The 15123-nt window shown below is 44.4% G+C and overlaps 2 protein-coding genes and 1 long non-coding RNA gene across 4 annotated transcripts in view; all 3 read left to right on the top strand.

The window, feature by feature from the left end:
- Positions 1–15123, top strand: part of LOC130379637 (CMRF35-like molecule 7) — a 36738-nt gene that overhangs the window by 13015 nt on the left and 8600 nt on the right. The gene's annotated exons all lie outside the window — the stretch shown is intronic.
- LOC130379638 (CMRF35-like molecule 1) lies at positions 6354–11891 on the top strand. Its single transcript, XM_056586586.1, has 6 exons — positions 6354–6804; positions 6950–7261; positions 7593–7652; positions 7744–7794; positions 9788–9895; positions 9976–11891. The coding sequence occupies exons 1-6, from the start codon at positions 6768–6770 to the stop codon at positions 10263–10265; spliced, it is 858 nt and encodes a 285-aa protein (XP_056442561.1). The 5' UTR covers positions 6354–6767; the 3' UTR covers positions 10266–11891.
- Positions 13010–13655, top strand: LOC130379641 (uncharacterized). The gene is made up of 3 exons (XR_008895148.1): positions 13010–13098; positions 13198–13313; positions 13606–13655. It is a non-coding gene; the product is annotated as an uncharacterized LOC130379641 (long non-coding RNA).

Raw genomic sequence — 15123 nt, 5'->3', positions numbered from 1 at the left:
ATGTACCTACCTCACCAGTTTGATCCATGTTTCAAATTGTTCTCCACGTCACCGCTAGAGAGAACCATATAGTATAATGTGTCCATCGTAAAGTCAGCGTCTTTCGTGATTCTTATACATTGGCCACTAGAGGGCAGTGCTTCTTGCCAAATTAATTAAATAATAAATCACACGAAATATGTGTCATGTTTGAAAAGGACCTGTGTATGAATAATTAATATAAACATTATTGTAAGAATAATAATTCAACTCAACGAGTTGAATGTGTCAGTAATTGCTGCAAACATTTGATTCCGAATTAATCTAACGATCACTTCTAATTTTAAAACATTTAAATGTAATGATGGGGAGAAAGAGAGAGTGTGAGAGAGAGAAGTGAAAGTGGGGGAGTGTAACACGATAAACACTATATTTTGCTTATTAGGGCTAGGAACAATCAGTTTTACAAAGCTATAATTAGACCACGTTGCCTATGTAATCACTGACAACAGGGGACATTTCATAGTTGGACATTTTAGCGTGCCGACAGGCTTTCGTCGGGACGCGGAACCCGCAACTCAAAATCGGGACTGTCCCCGCAAAACCGTGACATCCGGTTACCCTAAAGGGCTTTTAATGGTTCCACGTTCCCGCAATGCAAGGGGGTTACGCTCGGTTACGGACCCCTTACGTCCTTGCGTAGCCTACTCTCCTTGCGTCCACCGTAAGTGCCGGACGTGCGCCTCCCAAAAATCGTAACCTTCCGTCGAGGCCACACAGCAGCATTGGCTGTGATTGGTCCGCTTACTAAAACCCAATGCAGAACCATAAACGTCCACGAATGCGTTGAAGCGTCTGCGTGGTCATTGCGGCCTTAATGATGATCGGATGGTTGTGGGTATCAATTGTTGAAAAAAACATTGCTTCGGGTGGATATTGATAGCAGGCAGCAGGTGCAGATGACATTACAGCTCATCTGTGCATCTCTTCTAACTACTGGACTGCCATCATAATGCCTAGTAGGCCTTGTGGCAACCAGGCCGTTGCCAAATTTAGAAGATGAAGAGCACCTGAGGAACCGGTGGAGAAGCAGCTTAAATAGCCGCCGCTGCTGCCGCAAGAGCCGCCGCCACAAGAGACGCCGCCGCCGCCGCAAGAGCCACCGCCGCAAGAGTCGCCGCCGCAAGAGCCGCCGCCGCAAGAGACACCGCCGCCGCCGCAAGAGACGTCACCGCCGCCACACCCCATAAGAGGAAGAACTTATGTTGACTTTTGCTTTACCTTTGGTCCCACGTGAGGTACACAAATTAAAATCGCTGACCTGCAACCCTTGTTTGAGCGTCTCCTTTGGAAAACTCAGCCGCCAACGATCGGGGTTGCCACAGCGTATAGGGACTCGGGATCCATTGTTATTTACACTTTGTTGCTGCGGTGTTGCTGCGTGTATCGTGAACGATACAAAGCATGGCTGACTCTGCTACGCTAGGTGGCGCTGTAGTCCTTTCAACAGGTGGTAGCAGAGCCACCGGCTGACCTCTTTTTGACACCAGCAACAACAAACTCAGGCGGTATTCGAGGAAGATGTTTCCAGTAGACAGCTCTCTGTTGACTTCGGGTCCATGTCATTTTTCCGACGCTCCAGTGTTCCTACCTCTCGGTCGTATGAAAAATTGCCGCCCATTCATTCCTATGAAAACTGCCCAATGGCGCAGAGGAACATCAAGGAGAGATTTGCTTCCGCATCATGGGCGCCTAGCCACTCCCTCGTGCATGGTCTGCCGGATGCAGAAGTATTCTCATTTTCTAGCATTGTTAGCATTGTAGCATCATCAGCGAGAGGTCTGAGCGAGCGCAGTCGCATTGTTTCCTGACAATGGAAGTTTAAGTTAATGAACCCCCCCCGATGATTCTCTATATGTGATCCTTAAATTACAGTCCTCCTGCCATCTCGACAAAAATTAGTATTTAACTATTATTATGCCGGGCCGAAACAACATTTGTTTCACTACGACCCCTTTAAGCTGCCCACTCCCCATTCTTCTGCAAAAATACATAAATAAAATAAAACGCTTGAGGTGGCATTTTGAAAAGAGAAAACTTACATTTTATTAGTACGGTATAAAGATAATTATGAACCTTTGATTGCTATCCAGAATTTTTTTGCGGAGACACATTCCTGTTCCCCAATTATATTGGAGTGAACGGGATATCTACTTCTGGGACTCCATGAATCGAGGGACCCGTCCACAGCCCGCTAAAAGAGCTGCAATACCAGGCTTGGCCGCTGAGCACTGGTTGATTCCGGAAGTATGCACTGCTCCTGGGGGCCTGATGCGGTCTCCTCCGGCGGTGGAGCAGTGGGACGAGCCCAGCCAGAGGACTCTGCATACGACCGTCCAGCATACGGCAACAATCACATTCTCCTCCATGTAGCATTAAAATCTGGACTTCAGAGAGTCAAAGCCAGTTGACTCTCTGAGTCAACTGGCTCAGTTTCTTTCCCCCAATTTCTTCTCCACCATGGCCGAGATAACCCCCACTACGAGTCTTTTTTGTGGAAGTAGGCCTACCAGAGAGTCAGAGAACCCGACGCAGGCTTTAAGATTCATAATATCAGAGAATATCCCCGTCAGTTCGGTTGCGGCTCAATGAATGAATGAAGATCGTATACATCAGAAGAAAAAAGGTTTATTTTGACAGATGTGCCCGAATTACTAATTTACAACCTCATTGATGACCAACGTTTAGCAAAACATGTTGGCCTACTTTTAATTCAGCCTTGGGTGAAAGCAATGCGTAGTGTGTAGCCTATTGAATGCATGTTGATGATGATCACTTCTTATAAAGCTCGTAAGTCCGCCCCCTCAGGCCACCACGGATTATGAGTTAAGCGCCCGTTGTCGACTCGATCATTGAAACTGGGATCTGTGTGTGTGCTATGGAATATGAACGTCATCAACTTGCATTGGAGCAAAATCCATGGCCATATCACAGAAATTTGCGGGTTTCCGTGAGGATTCCACGGATTTTGAGTTAAGCGTCCGTGGTCATTTCACGGATTCCTGTGAGACCAGGTTGGCTATATGATATTATTTAGATACAGAGTTCCAGGATTGTAACGCAAGTGTTGTAGGCCTACACTTCATTATTTGGATAACCGTTCTACTGTTGGTGTTATGGCGCATAACACATCGGACTCTCGTCCCTGGTATTTCTAGAGACGAGACTTGTAGTAGGGGTTATCTCAGCCATGGTTGAGAAGGTATTGGGGGAAAGGAACTTTGGCTTTGACTCCCTGAAGTGAACCAAGACATGGAGGAGAAAGGGATTGTTCCCCGAGATTGTCTCCCGCTTGAGCACTGCTTCCCACTGCCGAGGGACCACCGCCTTGGCGTACCCCGCTGCAGGAGGCGGTTGTGCCTAAGCGCTGCCCACTGCCCACTGCCGAGGAGGCTCCGGCGGGAGAAAATCGTGGACAACAATCGTGGGCAACAATCCCTTTCTCCTCCATGTCGTCGTTCAGTCTACTTCAGATTGATGTGGTCGTGGAAGAACGCCGGAGACGTCGGAGAACCTGACCAGCTGTAGGCCGTGATAGTATGATGATAAGTGAAAATAATGATATGATATAGATATCTATGTATCATATGATATCATTTAGATAAAGAGCTCCAGGACTCCCGAATATTTACAGAACACGGCCAAAGGCTGTGTGCGCCTCGCCATTGCGATACATCCACTGTAAACAGCGCATGGTTCCGTGGCCACAAGCTCGGTTTTTAAGTCAGGGTACGGTACGGTACGGTACGGTTCATAGTTAAGGGGAAAATTTAAAAAAACTGCTTGTTTGTCAACAACGGAGAATGGCCGTAGATCAGAAGCAATGAAAACACCAATCACTTGGTTATGGCATTTGCGTTTCTGAATTCCCAGAAAGGGGTTGTTGAAATAGTGTCGTGAGCTAGGTTTGCAGTGCTAATTTTTTCACAACAACGGTGATAGTAACACCTGGATGGGGCCTTTTCAAATGCGCTGTGTGCCTGTTAAAGTGCTGTAGTAGACATGGAGAGCCCTCTCCGAAGCCGGAGAGCTTGTCGGAGACACTCTCCGTAGCTTACGTGTGCATCCAATATTTTTTAACTATCCGTCAACGCCATGGACCGATTGGTCGACACAACGGAGACGGCAGGGGCTGTGATTGGTCCTCTAATGCCGCTTTTCCACCGCACATGTAGCTCGACTCGACACGACACGACTCGACACGGTAGCAGCGCGGGTCCTTTTCCACCGCAAATAGTACCTCCGGGACGTGGGCGGTGACGTATTTTTGTACGCGACGCAAACAACACCTACGTAACCCACACATGGACAGAACCCACATAACAACAATGGAGGACATCGATGCGATGGTATTCGTGTTCGTATTATTAGCTGGCATGTTGAAGAAGTGGAATATGTTGGCTGCGGCGCTGCTATGGCTGTTACCAGCATGGTTGCCATGTCGCTCTCGTGACTTCGTCACAATCTCTGGCCAATCAGTGGTTGGCCGTCTGCCGACGTCACCTTTTAGCATCGGCTCAGCTCGCTTGGAACCTAGAGCGAGGCGGTACTAGAAAAAGCAGCCACTTCAGGTACCAGATACCATGTTTTCGCGGTGGAAACGCAAAAAGTGCGAGCTGAGTCGAGTCGTGTCGAGCTGGTACCATGCAGTGGAAAAGCGGCATGACAAAATCATTTCCGGAATCACTTCTCCGGTTTGACTTTGCACCTAAATTACTTTGTACATTGTTTTCTTTGCACCATAAGGACCAATAGAACACCAAATAAGATTTGAAAAGCTTTGGAAGTTTATTTACAACACTGCTTACATGGTTTGTAGTCAACATATAGATCGGGCAGCGAATTGCATTGCGCATCCGACATCCCGACGGAGAGCTGCTGAGGGGTCTCTGCAGTTACAGAGTCGGAGTAGTATACTTTGTCTAAAAGGTCCGGGTGGAACTCCGACTTCAAGTTTTAAATTCCGCATTGCAAAACAAGCCTTTACATTATTAACGCTATGTACGCCACATTTACGCACCGCGGTACACCTCTGTAGCCGCACCGAAGTGCCTGTACCGTGATGGTTCGGTACAAATACGTGTACCGTTACACCCCTGGTGCTAGGGCTGGGAGACGATTTCAATTAGTGTGAATAACATTGTGTATTGCAACAGCCTGCCTTACGTGTATGCGTAGCAGTAATCACTGCTTTTCAACTCCTCGAATAAAGCGCCCATAACCTTTATCCTGAGTTTGTTTTATGAATTACATGCAGCACTCGAGTTGAGGGGGGATGGCATCCCCCTTTGGAATTAAAATTATCTAAATCATCCCCCTTCTGAAACGGCTATCCCCCCTTCCCATCCCGTTATTTATATCAATTAATGTGGAAATATTACCGCTATCTCATTATAGCGGTTTCCTTTTTCAATTCGGCGCAACGTAGGGTTGCCGCGGTGTGGACATTTTCACAGCGAGTAATACACTTGTGTCAACACCGGTATTACCGCGTATAAACTGTATCAACTTTTAAACTAGGTCAACCGCCATCTTCTCCGTCAACTCTCCTCTCACACTCGGTGACAGCATCTTATAACGTTCAATATCTAATAGTATAATATAATTGTATACATAATATCACGGCCAAAAGCTCTGTGCGCCTCCGGATGGCCGTAGCGCGGAGGGCTTTCATAGGGATTGGGCTTTGCGTGGTTTGTTTACCGGCGTTGCTATGGTTACCGGTCTTGTGTTAGGTAGCCTATCTATTATTATATCTATCTATTATATTATTACATTTTTATTTTCTTAATTATAATTAGGCCTACATTATTAATTTCTACTGAATTTTCTTTTATTACTGGAAAAAAATAAAATAATAACTCTGTGTTGCAGGTGTCCTCAACACCGGTAACACCGGTAATACCGCATACCGCGGCAACCCTAGCGCAACGTTACTTTTCCCAGGGACAGATTGGACAGCGATACTGCATTCTCGGGCAGTATGCTATTGCGCAAGCACGCAGGCGTACTTGCGCAATTGTGCCTTCAGAAGCTCTCATTCCACAACGTACGAGACAGACACTGGTAGCGTGAAGCTGTCTCTGCATCTCAGACATCGCTTCTGCAGGCAACTCTGTCCCCTTTTCTCCCTTTCATTCCAACCCGTGAGCAACGCTAGTCTCCCTTCACTGCCGAATGCATTTTTGAAAAAAATGAATAATAATATATTTTTTAAATCGTTAAATGTGATGCATGCCTCCGAATCGTGTGATGCGTCCGATCAGCTGTGTTTTTGGCAGTAAAATAATAAAATAAAATAAGAGCGATGACATGACAGTATACCGTTCTTATTTTATCCCCAAAAATATATAATAATATAATAATAATAATTATCACACCGTTGGTCTCCTACCATATGTCATCAGCACAAATGATCTGTCCCTAAAAGTCAAAAATCCACCATCCCCCCTGGCTTTTTTTTAAAACTCGACCACTGATTAAATGTAGGCTACATTAAATCTGTATATATGTTTATTGACCACATCTCTTTTAAAATCTAACATGCTCAAATGAACCATGTCAGGAAGTGGCATCAACAAAATTTCAGAAAAAGTGAATGAAATAGCTCGGAATTGCTAAGTGCGACCGGAAAGGAGAAGCCAACCGAGAGAAGAGGAAGCGGCACTTCAACACGGCGCCATTAAAGCCGCGGAGGGTTGTAGGGAGCAGAGCGGCGTCTCAGGGACATGAAGGCCGCGGTCCCTTTCCTCGTTCTCCTCAGTGGTAAGGTTCGCTCACTGTCAGTTTCCACCTTGATTCTGCCATCTTCAGCTTTTTGGTTGTTGTTGTTGTTGTTGTTGTTGTTGTTGCTGTTGTTGTACATCATCGAGTGGTTGTTATAACAGAGAACACATTGAATTTTTGATAGGCTGTTGTATGACTTGGACGGGGGCCCTGACCGTGAATGGATCGGTCGGGGGAACAGTCAGAATCGAATGCACTCACACCAATGCGTATACCAACAAGAAATATTTCTGTAAGGGAAAATGTAAGGATGTGAAGGACGTTCTCATAAGTACTAGGACCAGAGGATCGGATAGGTACTCTATCAAAGACAATGGAAACACAGTTATCACCACAATTAGGGATCTGCGCCTGGAAGACACTGGGACTTACTGGTGTGGGATACACAGGTTCCTTCTCGACACATATGTAAAAGTGTATCTCAAGGTAAACAAAGGTAAGAGGATTCCTTTTCTATATTGTACCTGTATTTTTTATTTTTTTGCTGGTTTGTCAGCTCAACATACTTCCGCTATCAGAAGGTGGATGTGAGGCATTGATAACAACCATATCCATCCATGGTTTAGTTCCCCTTTTTTTGTTGGAAAGCGGATCAGACTTAAAACTTTTGACTTATAGTTTGTTAAATAGATAATAAATAATAAATGAATAAATTATCTAATAAAGTTGTGTCTAATCTCATCAAATTAGTATTCAGTTTGTTAACCACATCTAACATAATTCCATTTAATGACCTGCTTCTTCCTTTCAAACTATTATTATTAAAGTGGTGAAGAGTGATGTCAATGCTGTCAAAGAAGCTATTTCAACACGGTTTACACCAACAGGTAAATATAGGAGGCAAAATAAACAGGTTTGTTGTGGAACTCTGCTGCGGTATAGTCAATGGAATCTTTATTTTGTTCTTACTTTCTTTAGCCCGGCCAACAGACTTCGAAAATGAAATCTCACGAGGAGAAAGCATTTCTGGTAATCCGTCCCAAAGTGTGTGTGTGTGTGTGTGTGTGTGTGTGTGTGTGTGTGTGTGTGTGTGTGTGTGTGTGTGTGTGTGTGTGTGTGTGTGTGTGTGTGTGTGTGTGTGTGTGTGTGTGTGTGTGTGTGTTTTGTGGTTTTGGAGCACAATCACATTTATCAGAAAGAGTTATCAGACTTTTAACTGCATGACCAAACCAAGCCTCTAGGTTTGCTGAAATATTTACAGCAATATCTACCATATCTACTTTATTTTATTTTTCCTTTCACAACCTGCTTATTCCGTTCAAACCATCTTAATTAAAGTTGTGAAGAGTGATGTTCATGCTGTCGAAGAGACAATTACAACAGCGTTTAAACCAACAGGTAAATATAGGAAGCATAATCAACAGGTTTTGTTACGGCACTGTGCGGTATAGTCAATGGAATCTTTCTCTCTTTCGCTCCTTGTTATTTTAGGACGCCCAACCGACTTCGAAAATGCACGCTCATAAGGAGGAAGCACTGCTGGTTGTGTGTGTGTGTGTGTGTGTGTGTGTGTGTGTGTGTGTGTGTGTGTGTGTGTGTGTGTGTGTGTGTGTGTGTGTGTGTGTGTGTGTGTGTGTGTGTGTGAATGTGAGTGAGTGAGTGAGTGAGTGAGTGAGTGAGTGAGTGAGTGAGTGAGTGAGTGAGTCGGTGGGTGAGTGAGTGTGTGTGCGTGTGTTCTGTGGGGTTGGCTTAGCTCAGGTGGTAGGGCAATTATCTTGTAACCGAAAGGTTGCTAGTTCGATCCCCAGCTCCTACTAGCTGAGTGTTGATGTGTTCCTGACCAAGACACTTAACCCTTACTGCTCCTGGCGAGCTGGCTGTCGCCTTGCATGGTTGACTCTGCCGTCGGTGTGTCAATGTGTGCATTAACAGATGTAAGTCGCATTGGATAATTGCCTCTGCTAAATGCCCTAATTGTAATTGGAGCACAATAGCTTTTATTGGAAAGAGCTATCACACTTTAAACCGCGGTCTCGGGCAGAGAATCTAAACTCTAGTGCATGACATCCTCCCTAGGCGCTCACAGCTGGGTGAGTTTCACCACCTCCTCATCGTTTCAGCACACACTGAAACGATGACTTGGTCGTCCATGTTCTTTCTGCTTCTGTGCGCCCTCCCCTCCGTCTCTCTGCCAGTGACATTGGGTCAAGCTCAACGCTGACTAGCTAGGCGCTTCGAAAGTTCAATTTTTTTCAAGTTAGTGCGTTGGTGCGTTTGGCGCGTTATTTAGGTGCGTAAAACGCGTCTAAAGGTACGGCCACACCGCTTTTGGGAAGTTATTATACCCGATTATTGTTATTTATATCCGAGATTATTTAATCTAACCCAATCTAAGCTCTATACTGCACCCATACACGGCGGCGTTTGGGTTTCTTACCTCAGACTCCTAAATCCAGCGCAGCCACAGGCGCGTTGGGCGCGTTGGGCGCGTTGAACTATTTTTGTGACGCACAATGATCAAGTGTCAGGTTAGGCGCGTTACACGCGTTATCCAACGCGAGTAACGCGTTTGGTGTGGCCGTACCATAACGTGCTGCTTTAGCGTGCTGCTTTTAACGCGCCTTAACCAATAGTTCCCTATGCAAAAATGCTGATTTTCAACTCCTCTAACGCATGTTACGCGTTCAGTGTGGCCATACCTTAACACACCACCCTTACCATAACCCTAGTCATTGCCCTAACCCTAACACACGGCCCTAACCCTAAAGCCGGCCACACTCTCTTTCGTTCTTTCTTATTTTAGTACACCCAACCGACTTTGGAAATAAAGTCTCACAAGGAGGAAGCGCTGTTAATCTTTGTGTGTGTGTGTGTGTGTGTGTGTGTGTGTGTGTGTGTGTGTGTGTGTGTGTGTGTGTGTGTGTGTGTGTGTGTGTGTGTGTGTGTGTGTGTGTGTCTGAAAATGAATAAATTATATAAATATATAAAATATAAAATTATACAAATAAATCTATGTCAACAGATCAGTTGACGTATATAGGAGCAGGCCTTGGTGTTGCTGTGTTGGTGCTGGCCCTGGTTCTTCTGACCTTCTGCAGGATAAAACGCAGAAGAGCCGCGTTTGCTTTGGGTAGGACCAAAAAGACACACCTACAGATTTCCTACACTACTATGTATCTATACTGGGTCTTGTCATTTCTTTCTTTGCAGACAAAAACCAAAGCACCAATGAATGTCCAGGAGACCCTAGGAAGAACGGCCTCCTTCCCGCTTCATTGACCAATCCGCACCCTGATAGCGCTATTTACTCCAATGTCAGTGGGTTTCCAAAGCCTTCCAAAGCCCAGGACCAACCAGATGAGAGTGTGTCGGTCCCCTCCAGTCCAGAGCAGCCCGGTGTCTTCTACTCCACTGTGAGCTACAACAATGATTCCAAGGGTGTGGCTCTCAAAACGGACACAGACTCTGTCATGTATTCTACCATTCAAAAGACTCAGTAAGGGCCTGGATGATCAGAATTAAGAGTGATTCTGCTTTCAGAAAATACTATTAATATTGATAATAATACCTGTACTACTATTAACAGTTCATTTTTTGGTAGTGTTTGGATAATATTCAAAATATGTTAACTATTTTCTATTGATGGTCTTAAATTCTTATCTGAATAGAACTTACTTCGGAGAATGTGGAAAACTGCAATGAACACATGCAAGCAGGCAAACAAGCACACACACACACACACACACACACACACACACACACACACACACACACACACACACACACACACACACACACACACACACACACACACACACACACACACACACACACACACACTCAACTGCACAGATGTGAAAATATGCAAACATTTGAATAAAACCAATGCAGAAAGCAAATCAGCAATCATAGAAGGGTGTTTACAAAACTCTTCTTTTTGAGAAACAAGAATATCCTTCAGTAACACAGAAGATCCTTCCACCGTACAAGAGGGTTTTTCATGCAGATCAATGTATTTAACATGAGGTGACAAGAATAGTCATACAATAGTGACCTCCAGGACAATAAGCAAGGACTGGTATAGCTGAAATGAAAAAAAATTAAGCTCAATGAAACAAACAGAAGATGTACCTACCTCACCAGTCTGACCCATGTTTCAAATTGTTCTCCTCGTCACCGCTAGAGTGATCCACATGGTATAATGTGACATGGTCCAGCATTAAGTCAGCGTCTTCGTGATTGCTATACATTGGCCACTAGAGAGCAGTGCTTCTTCCCAAATTAATTAAATAATAAATCACACGAAATATTTGTCTTGTTCGAACAGGACCTTTGTATAAATAATTAGTAAACACATTATTGTAAGACTAATAATTAAAAACAACGAGTAGGTATCTTGTGTCAGTAATTGCCTCAAACTTTTGATTCCTAATTAATCTAATCATCACTTCTCATTGTAAAACATTTAAATGTAATGATGGGGAGAAGGAGAGAGAGCGAGTGAGCGAGAGAGAAAGAGAGAGAGAGAGAGAGAGAGAGAGAGAGAGAGAGAGAGAGAGAGAGAGAGAGAGAGGGAAGTGAAAGTGGGGGAGTGTAGCATGATAAACCCTATATTTTGAACAATCCGCATTACAAAGCTAACATATAAGAGTGACTTAAGTCGAAGACGATGGACATCAAATGGCAACTAGAAAATGCATTTCCTGCAGAAAATGCTGTGTCTAATAAATGTTTCTTCATTGGACATAACCTGCATAGAGTTTGAAAGGGAGTGCTGTTTGGTTTTCTAGCTTAGTGGTACAAATTGTGAGCTTCAGCATCCCCTGGGGGTTACATTAATATCGGGGAGGCCATGTTTAATCTTTCTTTGCAAGGTCATGGTAGACTCTGGCTTTTTAATTGTTAGTAATACATAAGGGGGTTGGGTTGGAGTTGGTATTAGGTTCAGGTGTCCGTATAAAGTAAAAAGGCTTGAAAGACAAATACATCAGTTCCATCTTATCGGTTTTATCATATGTTACTACACTATCCTTCCCGAATTTCAAATATTTTCAGATATTTTTATTTCTTAATATTTTTTATTAGCAATTGTCCAGATAATCCTATGCACATACTTTTTTGATTTAACTTTCAGGTTATTGTTGCAAGACATCAGCGGGTATCGATCTCAGAGGAACAGTTGTATCAAATCTATCTAAATCCAAATCTTTTTCTAAATTAAATCTAAAATAATTCAATTTGAGTTTAATCAAATTGTATCAAATCTAAATATTCCACTAAATATGAATTTATCTAATCTAATCTTGTTCTCAGATTGGGATCGCATTACACCAAAGGAAGAGGTTTCTGATGCTGAAATATCAGCATAAACTAGAGTGTCCTTACCCAGAGATCCATTCCAAAAAACCACAAGTTCCTTTTAAAGGGAAGAGTCCTTGCAATTGCCAGGACTTGAACAATTCAAAGCAAACCGGTAACTCTGTTGAGGAATGCAGATTTCCCATATGGGTCAAGGGAGATTAAAGAGGTTCACCGTGACCGTCATGGACCCAAAAGTGTGTGTGTGTGTGTGTGTGTGTCAGGTACGGCGCCAGGATCCAGTTGTGGATGGGCCAGAATAATTGTGGGTGGTCCTTAAATTAAAAACGTTATCAAATCCCTGTTTAACCTTATACAAATGACTGACTAATATACTGTTAGATTATCTGTGTGCATATAGAGATTTGAATAGCTTGATGTTCTTTCAATATTTAGTTGCATTGTAAAAATGGAGAGGAAATGGAAGAGATCAGACTGTCCCAATGATCAATCTCACTATCTTTTCCTTCTTTCTGATTTCACCTCCACTGTGTCAACAACCAAATCTGCCTTCTCCTGGACCAAAATCCACTCCTCCGCCTCAAACCCCAGGAAACAGTTTTCCCTGTTCTCGTCCCTCCTCAACCTTCCCTCACCCCCACCTCCTTCAGCCGCACTGCTGATGACTTTGTTACCTACTTTAACCAGAAAGTAAAGGACATTAGCTCCTCTTTTATCCCTGCCTCTATCCTCCCTCCTCCCATCCCCTCCTCCGTCTTTACCCAATTTATCCCTCTCACCTCTGACGAGGTCAACAGAATAATAACATCTAACCATGCCACCACCTGCCCCCTTGACACTATCCCCTCCTCTCTCCTCCAGGATGTCTCAAGCGACATCCTGCCATTTCTCACCTCACTTATCAATTCCTCCCTCACTTCAGGCATTGTTCCAGCGTCCTTCAAGACTGCCAGAATAAAGCCTCTCCTCAAAAAACCAACTCTCAATACCACCGACATCCAGAACTACAGACCGGTATCTCTTCTTTCATTCCTCTCTAAAACACTGGAACGTGCTATTGCTAACCAACTGTCCTCCTACCTCTCATCTAACAACCTGCTTGACCCTCACCAGTCAGGCTTCAAGAAGGCACACTCCACTGAGACGGCTCTCCTCGCGGTGACTGAGTCCCTCCTTGCTGCCAGAGCCTCGTCCCTATCATCGGTTCTCATTCTCCAGCATTTGACAAGGTGAACCACCAGATCCTCCTTGCCACTCTTGCCGAACTTGGCATCGCTGAATCTGCTCTTTCCTGGTTCAAATCCTACCTGATGAACCGCACCTATCAAGTGACATGGAATGGCTCCTTGTCCAAACCTTGCACACTTGAAACTGGTGTCCCCCAAGGCTCTGTACTGGGGCCTCTTCTGTTCTCCCTCTATACCAGATCTTTGGGCTCTGTAATTACATCACACAGCTTTTCCTATCACTGCTATGCTGACGACACTCAGCTATTTCTCTCTTTCCCCTCATCTGATAAAGCCCTGATTGCAACACGCATATCGGAATGTCTGGCACCTGGACAACTGCCCATCACCTGAGGCTTAACCTCAACAAAACGGAGCTCCTCCTAATCCCAGGGAAAGATTGCCCACACATGGACTTACTGGTCACAGTTGAGAACATCCCTGTATCCCTGTATCCTTCTCCAACTGCCAGAAACCTCGGTGTGGTATTGGACAATCAGTTATGCTGCACCGTAAACATCACTGCGGTGGCCCGATCCTGCAGATTTGCACTTTACAACAACCGCAGAATCCGGCTCTTCCTCACAAGGGAAGCAGCTCAGCTTCTAGTCCAATCACTGGTCATCTCCCGCCTCGACTACTGCAACTCACTCCTGGCTGGACTTCCCGCCTCTGCGATTAAACCTTTGCAGCGCATCCAGAACGCGGCAGCGCGCCTTGTGTTCAACCTACTGAAGTTCTCCCATTTGACCCCCCTCTTCCGGGACCTCCACTGGCTCCCTGTAGTAGCTCGCATCAAATTTAAGACGATGGTACTGGCATACAAGGCAGTAGACGGAACTGCCCCTGCCTACCTCCAAGCATTGGTAAAGCCACACACCCCAGCTCGATCCCTCCGCTCAACTACCTCAGCTGGACGTCTGGTATCGCCATCGCTAAGAGCTAGCAAAGGTCGTTCAGCAAAGTCACAACTTTTCTCGGTTCTGGGACCTCAGTGGTGGAACGACCTCCCTGCCGTTCTCAGGACCGCAGAGTCACTCACTATCTTCCGAAAAAGACTCAAGACTCACCTGTTCAGAGTCCACCTCGACTCTGCATAGCCACCCTCCCCCTTCTGGCCGCCATTGTACATTGTATTGTATTGTGTTGTATTGTATTATAGTACTTAACTGTGTAGCAATTGCAGTAGCTGCTATCATTGCTGTAACAGGGGGAATTTGTTAGCCTAGTGATTGTTGTACTTGCACTTGGTTCTACATCCTTAATGTACCGACAGTGATATATTGTTGCACTTCTTATGACAAATGTACTTATTGTAAGTCGCTTTGGATAAAAGCGTCTCCTAAATGACCTAAATGTAAATGTAAAAATGTAAAAAGGACGGACCTATCAGCGATCTCTCCTTAGGCCTTTTTAAGCCAACTTGTGATAAGTGACCGATAAGGACAATCGTCATGGATTCTTTCCCTGCTTTCGACGAATTGAGAGGTAGGAACATCAGTTCAACAGGTGTTAAAGTTTCATGTCATGATATTAAAGGAAATTTGATTAATAAGATCAATAAGAAGAGGAAAAACCAAAGAACAATGAAAGCCCTAATATAAATAATAGTCATACAATAATGGTGTTATTTATTTTATTATTAGTATCTCTACTGTACAAGTTGTGCCTGAAATAAATGTTTAGGCTTCTTTTCAGATGTTTCAATAGAGACCTTCACCTTAGCAGTGAGTAAAGATGTGTGTGTAAGTGTGTTTGTAATGCAATGTAGTGCACTGTATTCTACACAACCATACAGTCAAACATCCAGCAA

Source organism: Gadus chalcogrammus, chromosome 3 (genome assembly GCF_026213295.1).
Source record: "Gadus chalcogrammus isolate NIFS_2021 chromosome 3, NIFS_Gcha_1.0, whole genome shotgun sequence".
Taxonomy (NCBI): domain Eukaryota; kingdom Metazoa; phylum Chordata; class Actinopteri; order Gadiformes; family Gadidae; genus Gadus; species Gadus chalcogrammus.
This window is presented reverse-complemented; position numbering and strand designations above follow the sequence as displayed.